Consider the following 25,577-nt stretch of genomic DNA (forward strand, 5'->3'; position numbering starts at 1 on the left):
CAAGGGTTCATAACCTAGTGGTGCAACCCCCCTTTCAATATTACAATTGTGAAGCATACCTAAACCTATGATTTAACCTAGGATTATGGGCAGTCCTATGCATACAAGCAGGACATTTCATAAAACATAAATAAAAAGAAAGATAGGAGATTGTTAAAGGGAGGACTTAACACAGGCTACGTTCACAATGAGTGTACAGTGCAGCATTTCTCTCACTGTACATGATGTAACTAACAACTAGTTGTCCAGTATGGTCCCATTCACACAGCACAGATTTACCAAGAATGTGGTTGTGAGTCCTGAAAATGTGTGGGTGTCAACTCTGTTATAGACTGTGGTTGTCACTCTCCTAAATAACCAAACTGTGTGTGAACTTAACTGTATTAAGCACTCAAAACAGGTCTGCCAACCATATTCTGCTACTGTGTGAACATGGCGACGTAGATAACTTGCATTCCCTTACGACTCGGTCCACTTGACATTTGCGTTTTTTAACGAATATTGGGAGTGCCTTCATACACGACCTATTTGAAATCTCTCTTCAATAATGCCAATTATGTGTTTTAGCGTGGAACTGACCACTATAAATACAGGTGCACAGACACCATTTCCTCAGAATAACTTCCTTCAAGACAGCGATCGTCTCTTGTCTCGAAGACCTCTACCCTTTGCCGTCGATACACGTGTCAACGGATGGAATATTCAAGACAGCAAGAAAACCCTCCGCTCCCCGCAGTGCTCCGGCGAACATCTCTCTGCCTGACACTTCGCTGGTGAACGGACCTCAAAAAATCAATTGTATTTGTGTGATATAAATATATATATTTATATAATATCTAAAAGATTCACTTATGTGTTCATGTCTTTCAAAATGTTTCTTAAGTGTTCCTTGTGCGAGAGACACATCCTGCCTTCAGACAAGCATGAGAGCCACATTTTCTGTCTGGGCCATGCCCACGCAGAGTCCGCTCTCATGGAGATAGACTGTCCATCCTCTTTAATATGGATAATGGGAAATAAAATGGTTATGCCCAATTACAGCAGCTTCCCGCACAGGCTATGAGACACTTTATGCCCAAACAGAATATATTACAGCTGGTTCACCCTTGCTCCGTTTCGAGCCAGCATCCTTCTGAAAGCCCCATACCTGCTGCCTAACAGGCACTTATCAGCACGTGCAGCAAAAGCATCTGAGACATTTAAATTGCGCACTTATAAAGCGCCTATTGAAAATTATTACTCAGAAATAGATCTTATTGCATGTACGCCCACATGATTGGTTTGCGTTGATAGATCTGAAGGATGCAAATTTCTTATTCAAATTGTGTGACATCACTGGATGTTTTTGAGATTCGCGTTCGAGGGAACAGCGTATCAACTCAAAGTCCTGCCCTTCGGACTGTCTTTGGCTCCTCGCACATTCACAAAGCCCATCGGTGCGGATCTCGCCCCTCTGAGACTGAGCGGCATGTGCATCTTGATCTACTTCCCCAATTGGCTGTTACTGCTACAATCAGATGCTTTGTTATGCCAGCACAGACTTACTGCTTCATCCATTCTACAGTGGCCATCTCAGTTCAAACTGGGGAGAACATTTCCACTGAAGCATTGAGATTTGTGGCAGCGGCATCCCATAAGGTCTCTTACACATGAGACCTCTTCAGTGCTGGCTGAAGTGCCGTGTGCCACGACGTGCTTGGCACCAAGGACGCATGCACATCACTATATCCCGCCGCTGTATAGCTGCTTTAGCACCATGGACAGCTCCTGCATTTTACCAGCAAGGTGTCACGCTGGGGCAAGTTGTCAAACAGTGCCTAAAGCCATCGACTGTATTTCTAGCTTTAAATGCTTTTCAATAAGCTATATCAAACTGTCATGTCCTGGTTCTCTCAGACAACATGGCAGTTGTGACATATAAACTGCCAAGGCAGAATTCAGGAGACTTCACCCTCAAACTGTATTGAGGATTTGGGAAATATCTGGCAAAGCAGAAATGTATCCATTTGCCTTGGTGGAGAATATCCACTATCCTCTCTGTTATTCGAATTCCCAAGCCCTGCTGGGAAGGGACGCAATGGCACTCAAATGGCCGGTGAAATGCAAATATGCATTTCCTCCGGTATGCCTGATCCACTCTGTCATATGCAATGTCCGAGAGGTCAAGGAAACTGTTCTATTAGTTGCAACAAAATGGCCCAACCAGCCATGGTTTCCGGAAATGATGGTGATGCTGTACATCTCACCCTGGGAAATACCACTGAGGAGGGATCTCCTCTCTCAGGAGCAAGGCATAATCTGGCATCTGCAGCTGTGGAACCTGCATGTGTGGCCGCTGAATTGAGCGCACTACACTCGCCAGAACTGACGCGTTCAATCATGAACACCATTTTACAAGCCAGAGCACAGTCCACAAGACGCCTCTTTGCACTAAAATGGAAGGTGTTCACTGATTGGGGTCTCTCGCACAGCAAGGACCTTGTAAACTGCCCCATACGTGAAATTCTAATATTCATGAGTGAATAGATGCAGGACTCACCCATGTCAACGCTCTGTGTATGTGGCAACTATATCTGCGTATCACGCACATGAAACCGGCGCCTCTATAGGCAAGCATGATTTAATCAAAGTCTTAAAGGAGCAAGACGAATAAACCCAGTTGTGTTGTCACTCTTGCTGGAAATGCAGCCACTTGTTCGCTCCCATGTCGCAAAATAAGGTTGATACACTGTTAGTTAATGAAATCCTCACAAATATTTTCATATTTAATTTGTAATGTATTAACGATATGCAAATATTGACAAGTTAAGTTTGTAATGCATTTGTATCAATATGTTGACTTTACTAGTTATGCTGTTTGTTTTTTTTAGAAACAGATCTGTGATGATGTAGAAAGACGCCTAATGCTTTTTGAGAACATGTGGAAAAGTGGGAAACTTTCTCCTTTGGTTAAACAAAGAATGCATAGATTGTCCCAAGGTGAGTCTTGTTTTCTTAAAATAGTTGTTTCTGTCAAGTAACTTAAAGTCAGCATAACTAAAGTATGATCGTTCCTAACCCAAATGTCTTTTTTAAAACATTGCCCTTCAGGGGTGTAAAAATTACTCTGAAATTATACTTTAATTATTGATAATGAGTGAAAAATGTTACTCAATTAGTAGTCCAATTATATAACCAAATAACTTTTTGGGTGAAAGTAAAAACATATTCACATTTAAATTGTACTTAAGAATTGAAAAAGTAACTTTTTTTTTTTCCTGGCTAGTATGAAATCAAGATAGGAGATTGTGAGAGAGGATGTTGTGGCCAGTTACACTTTACATGGATTTCATTAGCAGAATAAGTGACATTTAAATTTAATCAAATTAGGCAGGTTTGTTAAGTTGCCTTTTCACTGTCTCAGACATAGGATTGTTGCGATTGTACTGTTTCACTTTTAACCGTGATTGAAATTATATGGTTAAAAAGCATTAAATGTTTTATTTACACGTGGCAAAAATATTATGTATCTAGGGGTGGACTGGCCATCGGGAGCTTTGTGTCATATGTGTGTCGGTCGAGTAGTGGGCCACCCTCCACCATTGGACTGTAAAACGATTGAGTGTCAGAAGCTTTCCTCACTCTCATTTAGTAAGCGCTGCCATTTTCTGCTGAAACGCCAAATGACAATTATTCCAAAAGTGTGACTCAATGGTGTCACCCAATTAAACCGCTGAACGCATCTGCCGGCCAGAGTGCAACCAATGTCTCTCACCCACCCGCCCAGCGGTGAATAAACTGCATTGTGCCCGTGTTGCGTCCTTGCTACCCATTTACATTCGACACATAATTATCTTTTATACATATGATATGGAATCCTTAAAGGTTCTGTGCTCAAGCTGGTTCCCATAATAAACAGCCCAAACAGCAGTGATCAGGTAAATGGGAAAACATTGTTCCCTGCATAACAATAATTACAAGCTTTTCAATCCACACATCACCACCCTTATAGAAATTCACCTTGTAGTTAGTAACACCTACTGTAGAAACTATGTTGTTTGGGCAGAAATGTTGTATATTTGTACAATAAATGTTACTTTGTATATACTTAATGTTATTAAGATAAGTATATTAAATATCACCTTAAACTGGCAGATATTGCCAGTGATCTTACGATCGGTATTGTTTGCATTAACTATGTTATTAACATTCAATTCTTATTTCATTGTGACAAACTACATCATAAGAAAGGTCTAATACTTCAGCTTTTATATTTGCCAATGTTTCACAAATAAATGTTACTGCCTGAGTAATTTCTTAATTTATGTCAACATATCAAAATATCTAAGCGAGAGTTATGAAAATGAAATCGTTATAAAGACGCACGTAACTATTCAATGATGTGATCTTCATACGAGTTATCTTTAGCGGGCTTCAGAGAACAATGTCCAATAGAGCATTTAGTCCAACAGTATGCACATTTACAGAAATTTTAACATATTTACATAATAAAGAATTATGTCAATTTTCCACTATATTTTGCGATGTGATAAGCTGACACCCTGTAATTCTTTCATGAGTTGATATCCAAACCTCCACGAAGCTAGAATGAGCTCAAGTTCATTTCTCTGTCCAAATATGGTCAAGATAAAGAGGAAGTTATGACTTCATGCATATCTCCCAGGGGCCGGTTGCACCAGCTTACACGTAAGTTACAACTAAGCGTAGTTGTAGCGTAAATGGGCACTAAGTCACAATTTACGTACTACTAAATATTTGAGTTTTGCATCATTAAACTTGGGAAGTACTTAACATATAGCTAAATATTTATGGAAGCCTCCGACCAGGAGTAACGGATGGAATAAAAAAACAGACTCATTTAATGACATCAATAAGCTCATGTTTTGGTTGACAGGCTTCTCGACATATATGATGATGTTGCATAACACACGTTTAAATTAACGGTAGAAAACATTATGTAAAAAACGTCAGGATAAACCCATTCTATTGATAAACCCATACCATTTTCCTGTGTATGCCGCCCGGTGTCAAGTTTCAACATACAAAATGGATATAAAAATGAATAAATGTCTTTTTCCAGCCTGTTGTACAGTTGAAGACAGAATGATTAGCCCACGTTGAAATATTTAGTTATTTATCAAATAATTCCCAAGTGCTGTTTAATGGAGCAAAGATTAACATAGAATTTCTAAACATAATAGTTTATTTGGGCAACTAAGGGTGTTTATAATACAAATAGAAACAAAATTATAACCAAGAATAAAAAATCTACAGGTCAAAATTATTAGCCCTCTGATGTTAATAGTCAATAGGGTATCCCTTTTGTTTGATAACAGCCTTTAATCGTTTGTTGTAGTTCTCAACAAGTTTTAGGCTTTTCTCCTGAGGAGTCGCAGCCCATTCCTCCTCAGCAAATCTCTCAAGCTCCTCCAGATTTGTTGGTCTCCTGGCACGGACTCTAGTCTTCAGTGTGGCCAGACCAGGTTCTATGGGGGTGTTTGGGCATGCTAAGCACCCTCAAACAAATGTAAAAGCACCCTCAGATGAAATTATTAATAGTGTACATGCAAACCAGATTTCGTCGCCATAGACACATAGACAGACGCACACACATGCACAAATTCACAAAATGAATGCATAAAAACAATGCATCTTTCAAATCCGATCCGAATCTTAATTTCATCATGCTTCCATGTCTCTGATATCCACTTGTTATCCATATAATTCCATTTCATTCGTGTCCTCCTCAGTTTGCAAGCATAATGCGCATAAGTGTGCCTATCTCTTTAATTGTCCACTTGACTGTTGTGCGTCCCTCTCAGGAAATTTGTTAGCTGATTTTATGAGACTGGGTTTTACAGTAGCCTTAAAATATTCATCGTCCATGTTGCACGATGAATAATTCTTATTATGGATATAAGAAATTGGCTAAATAAAGCCCAAACCACCACTATGCAAGATGCTCATCGATTAAGCTGTCAAATAACACCACCTACAGATGACGGCGCACCCCGCCCTACAACCTCACTCGCACCGCCTGACACAACTGCACACCCGGGCGGCAAACCCCAGCAAGTGCCGCCGAGTGACCTAGGTGAGGAAGAGCCCTTACAGGTGATGTGCTTAGAAAAATTCCCCAGTCGATCATTTAGTGGCAGTGGAAATAACCGTTCATTTAGTAGCTCTTGGTTCAAAAATAGAGAGTGGCTGGAATATTCTGTTGAACGGAATGCTGCATTTTGTTATGCTTGTCGTAAATTTGGCTCAACTGGGTCAGATGTTGTATTCACAACCACTGGTTATAACAATTGGCGCCATGCCCTTGTTGAAAATAAGGGACTAAAAAGGCATGAATCCAGCAAAGAACATATGTTAGCGATGGTACTGTTGAAGGAGAGGCTTACTAGAGTCAAGAAAGGCACTGCAATTCTCACTTGTTATTTCAGCACAGCTTGAAAGAAACCATACCTATATATCAGCTATTGTGGACATAATCTAATTCATGGCTGTGAGCCAGCTGCCTTTTCGTGGATCTGTAGATGCAATGGATGCAAGCGGTGAGGAAAGCTGTGGAATTTTTTTAGCTTTGATTGACTACACTCTTAAAAAAAGATAAGGAGCTTGCAAAGATATTCAGCACAATACCATCCAATGCCACATACACCTCAAATAATATCCAGAATGAAATGATTGAAAACATGAGCAAAGTTATAACAGTTAAGATGGTCCGAGAAATTGCAGATGAGTGGCACACGTTAAAAGTGGATGGCACCAAAGACCCCACTGGATGTGAGAACATTTCAATTGTGCTGCGTTATGTGGACAAGACTAACTGTGTGAAAGAGAGGCTTGTTTCAATGGCAGCGACTCAGCACTGTGATGCTATGTCTCCTGAACTACATGGTCTTAACACAACTTAAAGATAATGTATTGAGCACTGACAAAATTCTTAGCCAGTGCTATGATGTGGCGATTGTCATGTCAGGAACACGGGGGGGTGCCATATGAGAAGTGCACAGAGAATTGCTATATGTGCATTGTTTCAACCACCAACTCCACCTGGTTATAGTGCATACCATGTCTTCTGAAAGCGCACTGGCAAACTTTTTCAATGCATGCAGCTCTCTTTAGAAGTACTTCAGAAAACCTACAGTGGCTGCAGTATACACTGGATAGAAGTTGAAGCGGTTACTAGAACAGCGCTGGTCTGGGCACCTGGCCACAGTCACTGTGATCACGAAGTCCTTTAACAGCATTCTTTCCCTGCTCCAGCAGATTTAAGGCATCCAAACGAGCAGCACAGAAGTGAGACTTGAGGCCACAGGGCTATTGATGGCCATCACACAGCCCAGTTTCTACTTAATAGCCTGTATGGCACACAAAGTTTTGAGTTTGCTGGATCCTCCTAACACTCTCCACAGAGTGGAAGGAGAAAAGACAGAATGTGAAAGACTATATTTTTGTATCCTGGATGCAGGAGTTGGAGAAATGTCCACCAGATTTAGTGAGAGAAATAGCAAGTTTATACAGGCCCTGAGTGCTCTACATTCAAGGAGTGAAAGTTTTATGGATGGAGACAAAGTGAAACCACTGTTGGACTTAACAGGGATGGAGTTTAAGGAAGCACAGTTTTATGTGGCTCAGCAGTTTTTGCAAGATGAAAACTGGACAACTGCTGGCATTTTGCAAAGATACAGTGATGCTCTATCAGCCATGCCTCTACTGTGTTGCAAACACTGAAGCTTGGTTTAACTTTTGGAGCATCAACTGCTACATGTTGAGTTCACTAAAGTTTTCAACACTAAAGAATGTGTTCAGAGAACACAGAAGAGTATGCTTCACAAAAGAAAAGAAAATCTGATTCAACTTGTCGTTGAGAGGGACCTCACACGTAAGTTCACTGGACAATGGAAGGAGAAACTACTGAGAAGATTCAGCAATGCATCGTGGAGGCTGCAGCTGTTCTGAATGATGAAAAGCTTTTTGTTGTTGACTTGTATGACAAATGTTAATTGTTCTATGATTGTAAATTTCTGTGCCTTCAATATTTTGTCAGTTATTTATGTAACATGTAATACTCTTTCATGTTGAATGAATAGTTTATTTAAAATCATTCCTGATTCTGTACTGCTCCTAAATAAATTGGCACTCTGACTAACCATTCATCTGTATTTCTGTCCAATTTAGGTGATGTGTCCCCTAGTCCATGGTCCTATTGACAGCCATACTTTGCATTCATCAACATAACTCAGTATTTTCAATAAACTGTACACTTTTTGATGTCTCCTCCTTTATGATCCAAGATGGCGGCGCGGTAGCACGCAGCGGCCACTCCGGATCCACAATGGTGCTATTTTTGTTAAAAAAGCCAGACTTTTGCAACACATGGACATCGGAGCAACTGGTGTTCGTGTCTACCATCGCCAGACACTACTGAAATATAAGACTCATGCAAAAACCAAGCTGCATGATGACCTGCAGGAGGCGCTACGCGTACTCTGCTTGCTGCGGAGACCAGGCCTCCAGCCCTCGGCGTCGCCTGATGCCCGTGGCCGGGAGAGGACGCCGTAGCGGTGTGCGAAAGCGGAAGCGGAAAGAGGGCGGGGTCCATGCTAGGCTAAAACAAACCCTAGCCGGCCGGCTCTCCCATCTATCCTGCTCTCAAATGTTTGCTCCTGGACAATAAACTGGACTATATCCGACTCCAGCAGGCTACGCAGCGTGAGTTTAGAGACTGCTGCGCCTTTGTTTTCACGGAGACGTGGCTCAGCGACAGAGTTCCGGATGCCGCCATTCAGCTAGACGGGCTCGCCTCGCTTCGTGCCAACAGAAATACAGCTCTCTGCGGTAAGACTCGCGGTGGTGGCTTGTGTGTTTACATCAACACGGAATGGTGCAAGAACTCTATGCTAGTCTCTAGTTACTGTTCATCGCTGTTGGAGCTTGTGACTGTTAGATGCAGACCTTTTTATCTACCACGGGAATTCACCACGGTTTGCATAACCGGAGTTTACATTCCCCCCAGCGCTAACGCTAAGGAAGCGCTCTGTGAACTGTATGGGGCTATGAGCGAACTGCAGAACGCTCACCCCGACGGACTGTTTATTGCAACCATGCAAATCTCAAGACAGTGCTCCCTAAATTCCATCAGTATGTGGACTTTGCAACGAGAGGGGCGAATGCGCTTGATCTTGTTTACACACACATCCCAGGCGCTGCACGGCGGAGCCCCGCCCCACCTCGGCTACTCAGACCACATCTCTGTTATGTTAATTCCAGCATACAGACCGCTCGTCAGACGCACAAAACCGCTTCAGAAGCAGGTGAAAACCTGGCCAGCAGGAGCCATCTCTGCTCTTCAGGACCGTTTTGAGTGTACTGACTGGCACATGTTCAGGGAGGCTGCAACATATGGCGTATTCTACCAACTTGGAGGAATACACAGCATCAGTGACCAGCTACATCAGCAAGTGCATTGATGATGTCACTTTCTCCAAGACCATCACCACACGCTCCAACCAGAAGCCGTGGATGACTCATGGAGGTGCGCACGCTGCTGAGGTCCCGAGACTCCGCCTTCAGAGCAGGCGATAAGGCAGCCCTAAGAACAGCTAGGGCCAAACTGTCACGGGCAATCAGAGAGGCAAAGCGCGCACACGCCCAGAGAATCCACTGTCACTTCCAGGATAGCGGTGACACGCAGCGCATGTGGCAGGGCATCCAGGCCATCACCAACTACAGGACAACATCAGTTGGCTGTGACAAAGATGCCTCCCTTCCAGATGCGCTGAACGACTTCTACGCTCGGTTTGAAGTGCAGAACGACGTGATGGCGAGGAAGTCCACCCCTCCTCCCAACGACCAGGTGCTCTGGTCTTACCACGGCAGATGTGAGGAAAACTCTACGTAGAGTCAACCCACGGAAGGCTGCTGGACCAGACAACATTCCTGGCAGAGTGCTCAGAGGATGTGCAGACCAGCTAGCAGATGTTCTTACCGACATCTTCAACATCTCTCTGAGCAGCGCCGTCGTTCCAACGTGCTTCAAGGCCACCACCATCATCCCCATGCCAAAGAAGTCTTCAGTGTCCTGCCTCAACGACTACCGTCCCGTCGCGACTTACACCCATCATCATGAAGTGCTTCGAGAGGCTCGTCATGAGGCAGATTAAGACCCAGCTGCCCCCCTCACTAGACCCACTGCAGTTTGCGTATCGTTCAAACCGTTCAACGGACGATGCCATCACCACAACCCTCCAACTGGCCCTCACCCACCTAGACAATAAGGACTCATACGTTTGAATGCTGTTCATAGATTTCAGCTCAGCATTCAACACAATCATTCCCCAGCACCTGATTGGAAAGCTGAACCTGCTGGGCCTGGACACCTCCCTCTGCAACTGGATGCTTGACTTCCTAACTGGGAGACCTCAGTCAGTCCGGATCGGGAACAGCATCTCCACCACCACCACACTGAGCACTGGGGCCCCCCAGGGCTGTGTGCTCAGTCCACTGCTGTTCACTCTGCTGACTCACGACTGTGTAGCAATGCACAGCTCGAATCACATCATCAAGTTCGCCGATGACACGACCGTGGTGGGTCTCATCAGCAAGAACGACGAGTCAGCATACAGAGAGGAGGTGCAGCGGCTGACGAACTGGTGTAGAGCCAACAACCTGTCCCTGAATGTCGACAGAACAAAAGAGATGGTTGTTGACTTTAGGAGAGCACAAGGTGAACACACTCCGCTGAACATCGACGGCTCCTCTGTGGAGATAGTCAAAAGCACCAAATTCCTTGGTGTTCACTTGACGGAGAACCTCACCTGGTCCTTCAACACCAGCTCTATCACCAAGAAAGCCCAGCAGCGTCTCTACTTTCTTCGAAGGCTGAGGAAAGCACATCTCCCAACCCCCATCCTCACTACATTCTATAGAGAGACTATTGAGAGCATCCTGAGCAGCTGTATCACTGCCTGGTTTGGGACTTGCACCGTTTCGGACCGCAAAGCCCTGCAGAGGATAGTGAGGACAGCTGAGAAGATCATTGGGGTCTTTCTTCCCTCCATCTAAGACATTTACAAAAAACACTGTATCCGCAAAGCAACCAGCATTGTGGACGACCCCACACACCCCTCACACAATCTCTTTACCCTCCTCCCGTCTGGCAAGAGGTACCGAAGCATTCGGGCCCTCACGGCCAGACTGTGTAACAGCTTCTTCCCCCAAGCCATCAGACTCCTCAATACTCAGAGACTGGTTTGACACAAACGTGTCCTGAGTTGCTCTTTAATTACTGTCACTTTATAACTGTCTGCTACCTCATTAACTGCTATGTGCATAGAACACTATCTCATAGTATGTTATGTTTACATTTTTAGAAACTGTCATCTTTTTGCACTACTGAGTACTGGTCGGCGCTGCACTGTCTATTGTCCTGTTCATTGTCAGAAATTTGTTGTACTGTCCCGTACTTTTTGCACTTGTTTGCATGTGCACTTTATATAGGTATATATAGGTTTTTTATATAGGTATTTTATTTCGTTGTGTTGTCTCATGTGGTCCTGTGTTGGTCCTTTGTTGTTTTTATGTAGCACCATGGTCCTGGAGGAACGTTGTCAAAAAAATTCCCAGTGGATAATTCCATGTATGGTGGCACTATTTTCAGACTGTTGAAGATAAGGAGCCATTTCCTACACTGGGACTCAGTGTGGCCAACAGATTTTCTATGGCAGGGGTTTTCAACCGGTGGTCCGCGGCGGCATTGCATGTGGTCCGTGACATGCATCCCAGCCTACGTAATTTCACTATTAAAATCACTTTTTTCCATAATTTATTTGCGCTTTGGTGTGAATACTAAATTTAATGAAAATATCTAAAATAATATAGAGGAGTTGAGATTCAAACTGACACAGGATAGGCTAGCTTTGCACCTATCAGGTCTATCCTATGCTTTGCTAACGTTGTGTTTTGCGTCCCCAACATCATATACGTACACACTTATCTTGCGTGCGAAATAGACCAGCATCTCGGAATTAAGTAAATACATAATTGAGGTATCATTGAAAAGACGCTTTATATTGGTGAATTTAAATTTGGAGTGGAGTGGAGCTGTTAGCTAACGTTTCTAACTAAGGCCAAGTTTGCTAGTCAGCACCAGCATGGATCGCTTTTTAGTGAGGAAAGTGACAGATGTCAGGACAGATGGACAGGCTTCTGCTGCATGCTCTTCAGACAAAGCTACAACTTTGGAGGAAACGGGGAAACGTAGTGGGAAACGAAAAAGAAAATACAGTGAAGATTATGTTAAATATGGATTTACAGTTACAACTGACAAAACAGGAGAGGAGGTACCACTGTGTTTCGTATGTTCAACGTTGCTTTCAAATGAAACCATGAAACCGTCGAAACTTTCTCGTCATATGGAGACACATCACAGCTTCTTGAAGGCCAAGCCTATTGAGTATATGCAACAGATGTTGCGTGATTTGAAATGACAGCAGACGCTCATGAGAAAGAGTGCAAAAGTCAGTGAAAATGCACTGAAAGCCTCATATCTGGTGGCTCTCAGAGTTGCACAATGCAAAAAGCCTCATACAATAGCAGAGCAGCTGATTTTGCCAGCAGCTATAGACCTGTGTAAAACCATGATGAACGAAGAATGTGCTAATAAATTAAAAACTATTCCTTTGTCAGATAGCACAGTCGGACGTCGAATTGAGGAAATGGCAAATGATGTGAAAGAGCAGCTGATAGAGAAACTTCGATCAGTTCAGGGATTTTCCATTCAATTAGACGAGACAACAGATATAACAAATGACGCGCAACATTTGGCATTTGTGCGATACGAGGATAATAGTGCGATGTGCGAGGAATTTCTCTTTTGCAAACCACTGCCAGGGCGAACTACAGGTGCCGAGATCTTTTCAGCCCTTGATGACTTTTTCAAAGAACACAATATTTCGTGGCAGAAGTGTGTGGCGCTATGTAGCGATGGAGCCAGAGCAATGAGTGGCAGCCAGGCTGGATTGATTGGGCACGTAAAGAAAGTAGCACCGGCGATAATTTGGACACACTGCATGATTCATAGAGAAGCTCTGGCCGCCAAAGATCTCAGTGTTGAGTTCAGCGAGGTGTTTGCTGTTGTTAAAACTGTAAACCTGATAAAACGAAAAGCATTAAATACACGCCTGTTTGCATCCCTATGTCAAGGCTTAGGAAGTGAACACACCTCTCTCCTTTACCATTCAGAGGTGAGATGGCTGTCTCGCGGCGCGGTGCTCGCCCGTGTTTTTGAACTACGTGACGCTATCTATACTTTCTTGTGCGAGAAGGAGTGCACTGAACTGGCTTACATGTTCAAGGACAGCCACTGGTTAACTAAGCTGGCGTATCTCACCGATGTTTTTGCAGAGCTTAACAAGTTGAACACTTCAATGCAAGGGAGAGATTCAGACGTCCTGCAGCTCTACAAAAAACTAGAGGCATTTGTTAAAAAAATGTCAAGATGGATAGAAAGAGTGGAGAGTGGTAACTTGGCTATGTTCCCTTCAGTTGAGGAATATTCTGACAGCACTGACATTAAAGACATTGTGTGTGAGCATTTGAGGAAGCTTGTGCTTCAATTCTGAAAGTACTTCAATGATTCTGATGAGTGGCGCTGTGACAGCAAATGGATCCTGCTCCCATTCAGTGATGATGCAGCAGCAGGTTCAAGCTTAACTACTGTAGAAGAGGATCAGCTCATAGAGATGTCCACAGACTCTGTCAGGAGGCATATGTATGATACGCAACCCCTTGTGAAGTTCTGGATAAGTTGCCAGACAGAATTTCCAGAGCTTACAGTAAAAGCAGTGAGGTGTCTTTTACCCTTTCCAACTACATACCTCTGTGAGAGCGGTTTTTCCACACTGGCGTATCTAAAGAACAAGTACAGGGCAAGGCTGGAACCAGAGAATGATATGAGGCTGTCACTATGTACCACTATATCACCATGAATAGACAGACTGTGTGGAAGTCAACACGCCCAGAAATCCCACTAACAGGTAAGGAGTTACCCCCCCACCCACCCACACACACACACACACACACAATAGTGGGCCGCTGATTACTTGTTAGTCAGAATGGTGGTCCCTGGCACAGAACCAGTTGAAAACCCCTGTTCTATGGGATTCAAATCTGGGCTTTGTGGAGGCCAGTGTTGGGCCTCATGTATTCAGATACAAGACAAAGGCATGCCTAACAAAGTCGTAAAGCCTGACTGATAAAAAACTGTGCCAAAATCAAACAAAGGGAGAACAAAACAGACTACAAATCCCAAAAAACCTTGCTCACTTTACAACAGTGAAATTCCAAAGGATTGAACTCTCAACTCCTATTGGATGAGGCACTCAACAGAACACCCCTCAACCATGATGTCATCAGGAGTAGAAATACCTTCGAATTCCTTCTGAGCATTGCTTCCAGTGACTTTGCTTGCCGTGCGTAGACACAGCTCATCGCTGCTCTCAGGCGTTGCCTCATTGCACAAGGAAGTAACGTACGACTTGAAACTGCGGCCATACAATCTCTATCTCGCTGGATGAGTTCTCTGTGTTCCACCGAACAATTTCACGGATCCGAAGGAGACTGCCGAGCAATCTGCATCTTCATCCATTTGCCTGCAGAAGTGAAGAAGATTTCTCATCCCTCTTCAATCAAGTTGACGTCGCAGATTTCTCCTCCAGCCCACCAAGAATCAGCAGCCGTACCGCCCGCCGACAGAGAGAGGAAACGTCCTCCCGTCATCACCCGAGCCTCGAGGAACCGAGTCAGAGTCAAACGACAGATGAAAACAAGTTCTACATGCGTCCTCACGTGATCCAAGAGGTTAACGTCTGGGCAGAGATAGAGTAGTTAGGTGTGTTTTTCTTGTGGATCAAGTTTATTGTTTGTACAGTTTACAGACCGCCGAGTCCACTCGTTGTTGCTAATAATACTCAAGGTATTAATGTGACATACTGTTATCACATATGAGATTTGGACGTTGGACTGTTGTGTATTTACGCCATTGCGGATGAGACCGGCACACTGTGTTTATTCATTAAAGGACCAAAGACTGGCTACGAGCCGTTCACCGCATCTCCGAGTGGTTAACCAACAGTTGCCTTCTCTCCCACGATCGCTAAACCGACTTCGGCGCCGCCACTTTGTTCTCTCTCTCTCTCTCGTATTAACTGCACACACACGTGACCCCTCACAAACATTTGGCTAATAGATAACTTTGTGATTCAACTCAGCTTTGTCCCCAAGTTATCGTACAAGCGGATACACGCGTTAAATGGCATGACGCCATTAACCGGCTTCTCTCCGCCCACGTTCACGGCCATACTCTCTGGCCGGAAATTGTCATCATCCAAAAGCCCCTCTGAAGCAGTGATGGAAACAGTCATCTTCCGGTAGGACAGTTGCAAACTGTTCAATCTCCATATTGAAAACAAAAGGGTGGATGCCACGAGTGAAGAGATGTACAATGCAATTTTGGGCCAATGTTACTGATTAGATAGGGAAGAGGTGGGGCACTGGCCAGCATGATTACAAAAGGCTTCATGGAGATTTCGATCGAGATCGAGTTGACAAAGAGAACCACACTTACCCACAGCAGACTGCGCAAGATGAGTCTCAGTTTCATCCAAAGTGAGAAGCTCCTAAAGCTTCTGTTTGACCCAAATGTACGTTGAGGCGTCCTTAGAAAATCCCTTATAATTAATCCTGGACAGATTGACGAATTCAGTTGCAAAATGTATTAATGTGGACTGTAGGTCAATGATTGGCTTATGTTCAATAATTTGGAAATATTGGATTTTAAAGCCATTTTTTGTCTTATTAATGCTTTACATCAGGGGTCCCCAAACTACGGCCCGCCCCCACATTTGGACCGGCCCTCTGAACAATGCCATGCAGAGAAATATTTTTACAATTTAATTTTAAATATGTTTTAATCATATCATATTTGTATTTGATAATACATATTGGCTTTCAAAATAAAATTTCCCTTAGTTATAATTATTAAAGTAGCCAAATTATTTGTTAGATTCACCTGGATTAATGTTCCATCGTGATCGAGTGGGTGCACGCGATCCAGCAAGAAAATTTAAAGTGACAACAAAATGGCCAAACAGTTGGGAAAGAGAAAAGTTGATTCAGAATGCAGGGTATTTAACCAAAAGTGGATAAGTGACTATTTTTTTGTTCAATGCAAAGAAATGGCTGTTTGCCTCATCTGTCAAGAAACAGTCTCAGTGTTCAAAGAATACAATCTGCGCCGACACTATGAAACCTGCCACAGAGACAACTATGCGAGTTTACGAGGCCAAATGAGAGCAGACAAAGTGTCGAAGCTAAAAAGTGGACTATCTGCTCAGCAAAATACGTTTGTACGGCAAACCCAGTTGAACCAGTCATCCATTCGAGCTAGCTTTCAGGTAGCTAAACTGATTGCAACCTGCGGTAGGCCATTCAGTGATGGTGAGTTCGTAAAGAAATGTATGAATGCTGTTGCGGAGGAGGTGCGCCCCGATAAGAAAGACGTCTTAAATGCGGTGAGTCTGTCCGCAAGTACAATCACCAGACGAATTGAAGAAATGGGGTATAATGTATATGCCCAGCTGAAGGAAAATGTGAAAGAATTAGATTTTTTTGCATTAGCGCTGGATGAAGGTAATGACGTGCAGGACACGGCACAGCTGCTCATTTTTCTTCGCGGAGTACGACAGGGGAGGATATTTTTGGTAAGTGTGCCAAACGATAGAAGAGTTGGATCTAGACTGGTCTAAGCTGGCCAGCATCACGACTGACGGAGCTCCTAGTATGGTTGGCGCGTCAAGGGGACTGATAGGACGCATGAATAGAGAAATGGAGGAAAGAGGTCTCATGCCCCCTTTACAAGTACACTGCCTAATTCACCAGCAAGCACTGTGCTGCAAAGTTCTGAAGTGGGAATCGATTATGAAAGTGGTGGTGTCATGTATAAACTTCATCAGAGCAAACGGACTTAAACACAGGCAGTTCCAAGTCTTTCTGTCCGAGCTAGAGTCTTCTCACGGAGATGTGCTTTACCACACAGAAGCCCGATGGTTAAGCCGGGGCAGAGTTTTGAGGCGTTTTTACGCCAAAGGGCAAAACTGTCCCAGAACTGATCGACACAAAATGGAAATGGGACCTCGCCTTTTTAACAGATGTGACAGAAATGTTGAATTGCCTCAACGTGCAGCTCCAAGGCAAGGGCAAACTAATATGTGACATGTATTCCCACATAAAAGCATTTGAGGTGAAACTAGCACTGCTTGTGGGACAAGTGCAAAAGCAAGACTTCACCCATCTCCCTGTTACCCAAAGCCTCTCAGCTGAGAAACCAGTGGTCCCATTCCCAGCTGAAAAGTCAGTGGAAGCGCTGGAAATGCTGAAGGCGGAGTTTGATGTGCGATTCCATGAGCTACATGTCCACGCTAAAGAAATCCGCCTTTTTCAGAACCCTTTTGCTGCTGACATTGACGAAGCCCTGCCTTCTTATCAGTTTGAGTTGGCTGAGTTACAGAACTGTGATGTTCTGAAAGACGCGTTTAAGCCCAACAGTCTCATTGAATTCTATACTGCCCTCCCTAACGAGACCTACCCAAACATCAGAAGGAATGCAATGAAGATGTCCACACTTTTTGGCAGCACGTATATCTGTGAGCAAACCTTTTCACGCATGAAACTGATGAAAAATCCGATGAGATCAAGACTCACTGATGAACATTTGCATCAGTCTTTGAGACTGGCTGTGACAGGAATGGAACCTGACATTGGACTTCTCACCAGCCCAGAAACAAGCCCATAGTTCACACTGATTAGCCTAATACGCATGAGTAAGTAAATAATTTGATTTCAATAGCAATGAATATGAAAAAATGTCATTACGATAGTAATAATGCTCTTTTAATATGCTATATATCACTTGATATGTATGGTGCATAAATAATAAATTAATCTAGCATTAGGAGGCATAATACTGTAAATCCATTTAAAATCATAATAAAATCTCCACAATAAATCACTCCGGCCCATGCCATTTTCTGTTAGACTATGGCCCTCCATTATAGAAAGGAAAAATGATGTGGCCCTCATAGAAAAAAGTTTGGGGACCCCTGCTTTACATATACAGTGTATATTATTTATAATAGGGATGTCCTGATACGATACTGGTATCGGGTCTGATTCCACGCTTATTTACTGGTACTCATACTCGTAATAATGCTCCGATGCCAAAAACTGATAGCATCTGATGTATGAATGTCATTACATAACCATTCAGCCCACATATGAAAATCATGCTGTGTCCTAGTGAGATTGTTTAAACGCAAAAGATGCGATTTAATTAGATAAATGTATAGTTTGCATATAATTCCAATGTGAGCACTTGTGAATGTGCGGAGACAGTGTTGTGCTTACCCTGGCTGCTTATACCTTTTAAGGCTCATACAGGGAAAACCCCATCATCAGCATCGCACTCTGTGTCAGATGGCAGTAAACAGAGTGCAAATTCAAGTTGTAGCATGAGGCACATACAGAGTACATACTATATATATATATATATATATATATATATATATATATATATATATATATATATACTATATTTAATTAAATGGCACCGTTTTGCAGTTTATTGATCACTTTGAGTCACGTAGTGACTGGCTTTTCCAGAGTGGGAAGTTGCCTTCATAAGTTCAGAGATCCTTGGTCAAAATAACACAAAATATATCACTATTGTGAAGTTATGAAATATTCACTGTACTACTACTACTACTACTAATAATAATAATTAATCTGTAGTAATTGCGTTATACTTGAGCAGTATCCAACATCTGTGATTCTCTGTTATGCAGCACTTTATTTGACAAAATATAACTTCAGTGTGGTATTTTGGATTGTGCTGTGAGGTTCTGTATACAAGCTCTTCATTTGATAATAAATAATACAATATTATGTTTAAATTAGGGCTGTCAATCGATAAAAAATGTTAATCGAATTAATTACATGGTGTCTCGATTTATTAATTGCGATTAATCGCATGTACAAATATTTGCTGAGAAAGCCCCTCATATAACAATTAAATATATAATAATGAAATAATGATACATAGTTATCTTTAAACATTTAAAAATTATGTATGTATTTATCTGGTCTATTGCACTTTTTATTGTACTAAAACTGAACTTTTCTGTGAACAACTGTGTACATTTGCACATTCTGTGGTTCATATTCTGCACATATTTTGCACAACTGTACAGCTCCTTTATTAAAACCAGTCAGTTCTCTCTCTCTCTCTCTCTCTCTCTCTCTCTCTCATATATATATATATATATATATATATATATATATATATATATATATATATGTATATATATATGTTTATTCTTTATCTTACTATGTTTATTGTTATTGTATGCATCAAACTTCAAGGCATATTCCTTGTTTGTGAAAACTTGGCAATAAAGTCAATTCTGATTCATATTTTTGCTAAATGATTTTACGTGGCTCGTTGTACAGATTGCGTCAGTTTCCAAGTGAAATGAACAGTAGATGTGCTACAACAACGACTTTTATTCCCATTAATCGCATGTAAACTTTCTGGTTCATAAGCAAGTACTTTTCACTCTGGTCTGTCGGATGCCGTAAAATCACGTCTTCAGTCAAGTAAGATGAAGGAAAATTATCTGAAATAATTACACTTTTCAAGGTGTAAAAAATACTTTAAATTTTTTTCTTTGGAAATTGAATTACAGTAAGTATAAGTATGTGTTCTGTTTAAATTACAAATCCCCAAACTTTACACACTCTAACCCAGAAAACACAGTACATTCTGACAATGTAACCAGTTACTAGTCCTTTTGTAAAAATGAAAAACAAATGGTTACATTTTTAGAACCTTGGCTAACGTTTCAGACGTTCCGTACTTGGTGTCCTTACTGACGTTGCCAGTTAATACCATGGAAAAATGTATTATAGCAACATGTTACCCTGGTCTCCTGAAGAACTTTTACAAGTTGAGTTATAATTTTTATTACCTTTGTGGAGACATTCAACACTATAAAACAGTCTGCTTTTGAGTAACTCTGGATTAGTACCATCCTAGACATTGAGAAGGACACGTTCCTGCTATTGCCTATTCAGATTAGTGGTTGACTAATATTGGTTTTTAGTTGATGTACTTGTTGTAAGTCATTAAAGGGTAACTAAACACCTGCTCAGAGTCTGACTCCACCCACTAGAAATATTTGAAAATGCAGGAAAAGTGGGCAGACCCCGGCGGGGATAGAGGGAACGAATCGAGGGGCTGGGCGGGCGGGGGGCACCTGAGACTCGTAGTGACGGATTCATTGACAGCTGCTGTCAGACTCTATGTTATTATTATTCCTCACACGGTCGCAAGACGACATGTACATGAATCTGGCGTGGTGAGCTGGAACCTGCTTACGTCAGCTGTCACCGCTTACGTCACGAAGTACCGCAACAGCCAATAGGAAAATTCAACTGCAGTAGCCACCGTTCAACCTGAAGAGGGCAGCACTCAGACGTTTTTACAACATATATTGTAGAATTAAAACACTTTATACACAAATGTCAAAAAAATTACTTGAATCAATGACCAGTACTAATAAAGCCCCATGCTTACAGATCATTAACTAAAAAAAGTTGGTTTAGGGTTTAGTTACCCTTTAAAGGCTTAGTTTCAATTTGCAGACAATAAAGGGAAACATCGATTAAGTAGTTAGTCTCAGCCTTGTATAGTATGCGCACTGACACCGTATTGATGTAGCACACAAAATGGAAACAGCTGGAGGAAATCATGAACACTGGTGTTTTTGAACAAATCTATTTTGTTATCAATTCAATCTTATTAAACATAAAAAGAGAACTGGTTGCCACCTGCTGGTATAATGATTTAATCTACATCAAAATTCACAGAACAAATCTGAACATTTCTTTTTGGTGAACATTCAAAATAATCACTGGAGAAGAAAAAAAACCACTAATGTTTTTAATCTATCTTGTACAAGAAATGCATTTAGACTGTAATACAAACTTTTATCCTAACTATTATTATGATTTCTTTTCAGAGCTAAAAAGCAAAAATTGGGATACAGCTGATGAGATCCATAGAGGCCTGATGGTTGACCATATCTCTGAAGTCAGTCAGTGGATGGTGGGAGTCAAGCATCTCATTGCTGAAGCTCGGAACCTGAACCCAGAGCTGCTTCAAACTGGTGATTTGGGTCAGAATTAAATAAACAACTTCCCTGATCCAGGATCATGAGGACGGAGACCTTTTTACCTGCTTTGTTAGGATTTGCACAATACCACCCAGATCGGGTGACTTTACAGCTCATTGTTTTACATGCATCAAGAAACTATAAAGAGGAAACAAATCCATAGCAGACTTCAGATGTTATTCTAAAAAAGATTTTTTCTTTGTAATGTGTAATAAAATGGGTGTTGAAATCAGGCTCCAAATTCTTGGCATACAGTATGTGCTCTGAATTCAGTAAACCTCATGAAATATTTACATTTATGCATTTGGCAGATGCTTTTATCCAAAGCGACTTACAGTGCACTTATTACAGGGACAATCCCCCCGGAGCAACCTGTAGTTAAGTGACTTGCTCAAGGACACAATGGTGGTGACTGTGGGGATCAAACCAGTGACCTTCTGATTAACTGTTATGCGCTTTAGCCCACTACGCCACCACCACTCCTAATATGAGGAGAATCCGATCTCTTGTTTAAATAAAATTTCTAGCCATTTCAATCTTGATATTTTCATGTTTCTATCCATTTCTAACAATGCCCTGTCACAGTCATCAGAGCTGTGTGCAGCAGAATTGTGCTAAGAAGTCATACATCTGTCTCTGTCACATATGGTAGTATTTCATTTATGTATGCATGTATATTTAAGAGCATGGTGCGCATATAAAAAAACCCAGTGTGGAGTTTGATCAATTTCAGAATGCTCTGAGCGAGAAAGGGAAATTCAGTCCACTCACTCACATACACTGCTTCTGTGTCTCTGTGTGTTTGTAGACAGAAGAATTCAATGCTAGTGCCATATCCTCTCAGAAATACCGTAATACATAATTTTTCTGAAATGGTAGCACAATATTTTATTGTGTCTATATAGGGCCCCAAATATTAGTCTGGCCCTGACCACATGGTTGTTATTAAACAACTTTTGGAGCAGTAAGCGTGGCGAGCTTTTTTTCTATTGATCAACTGAAGCCTGAAGCTGCGTACACACTGCCAGCGACTTTATCGCTGCAGGTCGCCAGTGGCTGGCGGTGAAGTCGCTAGTGGGTGTTCCCACTACTGGTTGCCTAGTAACGTTTATAAATGACATTCACGGATGTCATTCCATTGCTGTTGACAGCGAATCTCTTTTCTTGCCACTAAAAACAAACATTTTGGAGGGAAAAGACTAAATATAAATGGAATCAGTACATAAAATGCTTTATATCAAAGATGAATGAGAAACCAGGCGTGCTGTTTGCCGGACGGCTGTTTATCTGCGGCGAAAATGCAAATGCCGGTCTGTCTGGGTTCACCGCCAGCCACTGGCGACCTGCAGCGATAAAGTCGCTGGCAGTGTGTACGCACCTTTATGGAACAATTCAAAGATGGCAAAGGAGGAAGCTGGGACCAGCCTGACCAACACATAGACATTTAATAAACACTATTCAGTGTGTAACAAAACAAAAACACTCACTGCTTTTCAGCCAGCTACATCTGAACATAAAAAGACACACACAAACAGACTTTATGCATCTCTCTCTCGTTTGCTGCTGTCTCCTCTCCTTAAATACTCCCTCCACCCCTCACTGGAATGCGAGACCGATTCCACACAGGTGGAACTCATTCACCACATATCTTCAGGGCTCTACAGTGCGAGTATTTCACTCGCATTTGCCCCTAAAAATAGATATGTGTACTGGAAAAATGATTTACGAGCACAGTGTGCGAATAAAGATTACAAACGTAACCCCCCTTTTTAAGATATTTGTTTAAAAATGACAAAACCCACATTCCACAAGCGGAGTTTTCTGTGATGACGTGGTCCAGTCAGAGAGAGAAAGGTGAACAATGGAAAAATGTCGGTATAGGCGACATCGCATTTTATTTTAAGCGAAAAAGAGATGAGGAGAAAGAGGAATTTGGCGAGGGGGATTCGCAAGGTTCAACTAATGAATTCTCTTCACAAGGTTTACCGGAGACGGCTAACATTAGGGATGCTGAGAGCAAAGCTACCGTGACCACAGCTGTCACTTCAACGTCCACTGTAGCTGGTGGAGGGAGAACATATAGATTCAATTCAAATTGCCTCAAAATGTTCCCATGGCTAGAGTTCGAAAACAACGTCATGTTCTGCAAATATTGTAGTGGGCAGAAACAGGTGGACATCACGTCCTTCGTGTCAGGAAACCCGCATCTGAAATGGTGATGGGTCGTTTGCGAATGAGTCGGCTCTTGTAAGTGAACGTTGGGAGCCGGCTCGCATATCAGAATCTATTTATACAAATATTATATAAAAAACACAAGATATGAATAATCAAAAGATTTAAAATAACGGAAAAAAAAACCAAATAAAATAATATTAGGCCTAAATGCTCAAGCGCACACATTAGTTCTGACTGTCTGCTCAGACTAACAGCCTCACCTGTTGTTCCTGTCAATCAGAAACTCAGTGTCAACCAATGAACCAAAGATGCGTGAGGGAGGGCGGAGCCAACATATTTCGTTCAGATTGTATTTGAATTGTTACATTTATAGGCACTTTATTTATATACATTGAAAAGTTATACTTTAAATGCACACGTGAAATAGCATCCTTCTTTTTTACATTTATTTCGATTTGTGTGATGCTGCAGTTTTGCAAATTATTTATTTTTCTTTGATATGGTGCATTATTCTATTATCAGTACCGCAATACACAGTGTTGTATTCGTTTTGAATGGTTAGATTTATATGCACTTTGTTTATATACAATAAGTTATACTTTAAATGCAAATGTTTAATAGTATTATTTTTCTGAACAAATCAATGCATTTTTAAATACATTGTGGTTAAGGTAGAGTATAATTTAATTTAATAATTTAATTAGAATTGGTTTAACACCAATTATGAAAAGAGCCGGAATGCCCATCGCTAATCTGAAAAGAGATAGTGTAGCGAATCATAACATCTCATGGCGGCATATCCAGTGCTCTGGATGAGACAGGATAAACCATCAGGCTCGGTGTCAGCAGCCTTGTAGGAGGCAAGTGCTGCAGTCTGAGGAGGAGAAGTGGAAGCAGCTGAAAATAAAGATAAACATAACATACTTCATTGTGAAAGAAGAAGAACCTTTCGTCAAATTTGGGCCGCTTATCAGACTCCACCACAAAAACTGAGTTTACATGAATCCCACATACGACAATGTGCGGAGATGATCGGTCAAATTGCTGACATAATGAGAGATCGCTGGCTGACCTCCAAGTATGCCAGACAGTCAACATACAAAAGCAGCTGGACAACTGATATCCTTTTGATTTTAGTAGGCATGGGTCAATGTGTGATTTGGGTGGTATGTGCTGTTCCACAGATGTGTGTCCCTTAGTACACGCACACACAATCATACACGCAGTATAAATATGTATGTAATAAATTATTTGTTAATAAACTCTGTATTTAATTTTCACTGTGCTCCTAAATTTCTTTGTGTGCTCCTACATTTTTTCATTTAGGAGCCCATGTACTCCTTGGGAAAAAAGTTAGCGTAGAGCCCTGATCTTGCCCAGTCTCTGCCCCACCCTGCTCACCATACATATCAAGCAAGAATAAGAAAAATTCCAAATCGGAAAAACTATCATTTGTGTCCTCAGTTCCTTACCAATTGCTGAGTAATGTTAAAAGAAAAGGGGATGTAACTGTAGTAGACAAGCTCTTTCCCAATTTTCTAGAATGATGTTGATTAGTTCAAACATTCATTATCTTGTCTTTGTGCTATTTTTTTTTTTTTTTTACATTTTATTTAATGCAAGTAAAAAGCATGTGCTTTTTACATTTTACAGTTTCAACATTTTTGTAAATGAGTTTTGCATTTTTGTCACTGTCAATGTTGTTACAGGCATTATTTACAACCCCAATTCTGAAAAAGTTGGGACAGTATGGAAAATGCTAATTAAGTCAAAAAGGAGCAATTTGTACATCCTGTTCACCCTGTGCTTGAAAGGAAAAGACATTATTTGATGTTTTACCTTGTGAATTACATTTTTTATACACTCGTTTTAAATCACATGTTTGCAACACCTCCAAAAACATTTGGGACAGACTAGTATTTACCACTGTGTAACATAATTTATTTCAATATCAATCGCATTTGGATTGCTCTTTTGGGGGCATAAAGTCAAATAATTTTATGCCATGATTTTCCATGACGTTTTTCAATTAAATTTAAGTCATTACAGCATAGCTTTCAGTAAAGCTGCTTTCAAACGATGTGTATTGTGAAAAGTGTAGCAAAT

At 41.7% G+C, this 25,577-nt stretch overlaps 1 protein-coding gene across 1 annotated transcript in view; it reads left to right on the top strand.

Annotated features, from left to right (window-relative positions):
- sra1 (steroid receptor RNA activator 1) overlaps positions 1-23,881 on the top strand; it is a 73,873-nt gene extending 49,992 nt beyond the window's left edge. Inside the window, exons 4-5 of the mRNA XM_052099372.1 lie at positions 2,871-2,979; positions 21,144-23,881. Coding sequence (XP_051955332.1) covers positions 2,871-2,979; positions 21,144-21,310 — 276 coding nt within the window. The 3' untranslated portion in view covers positions 21,311-23,881. The remainder of the gene's footprint in view (positions 1-2,870; positions 2,980-21,143) is intronic.
- Positions 23,882-25,577: the final 1,696 nt, after the last annotated feature.

Source organism: Xyrauchen texanus, chromosome 31, assembly GCF_025860055.1.
Source record: "Xyrauchen texanus isolate HMW12.3.18 chromosome 31, RBS_HiC_50CHRs, whole genome shotgun sequence".
NCBI lineage: Eukaryota > Metazoa > Chordata > Actinopteri > Cypriniformes > Catostomidae > Xyrauchen > Xyrauchen texanus.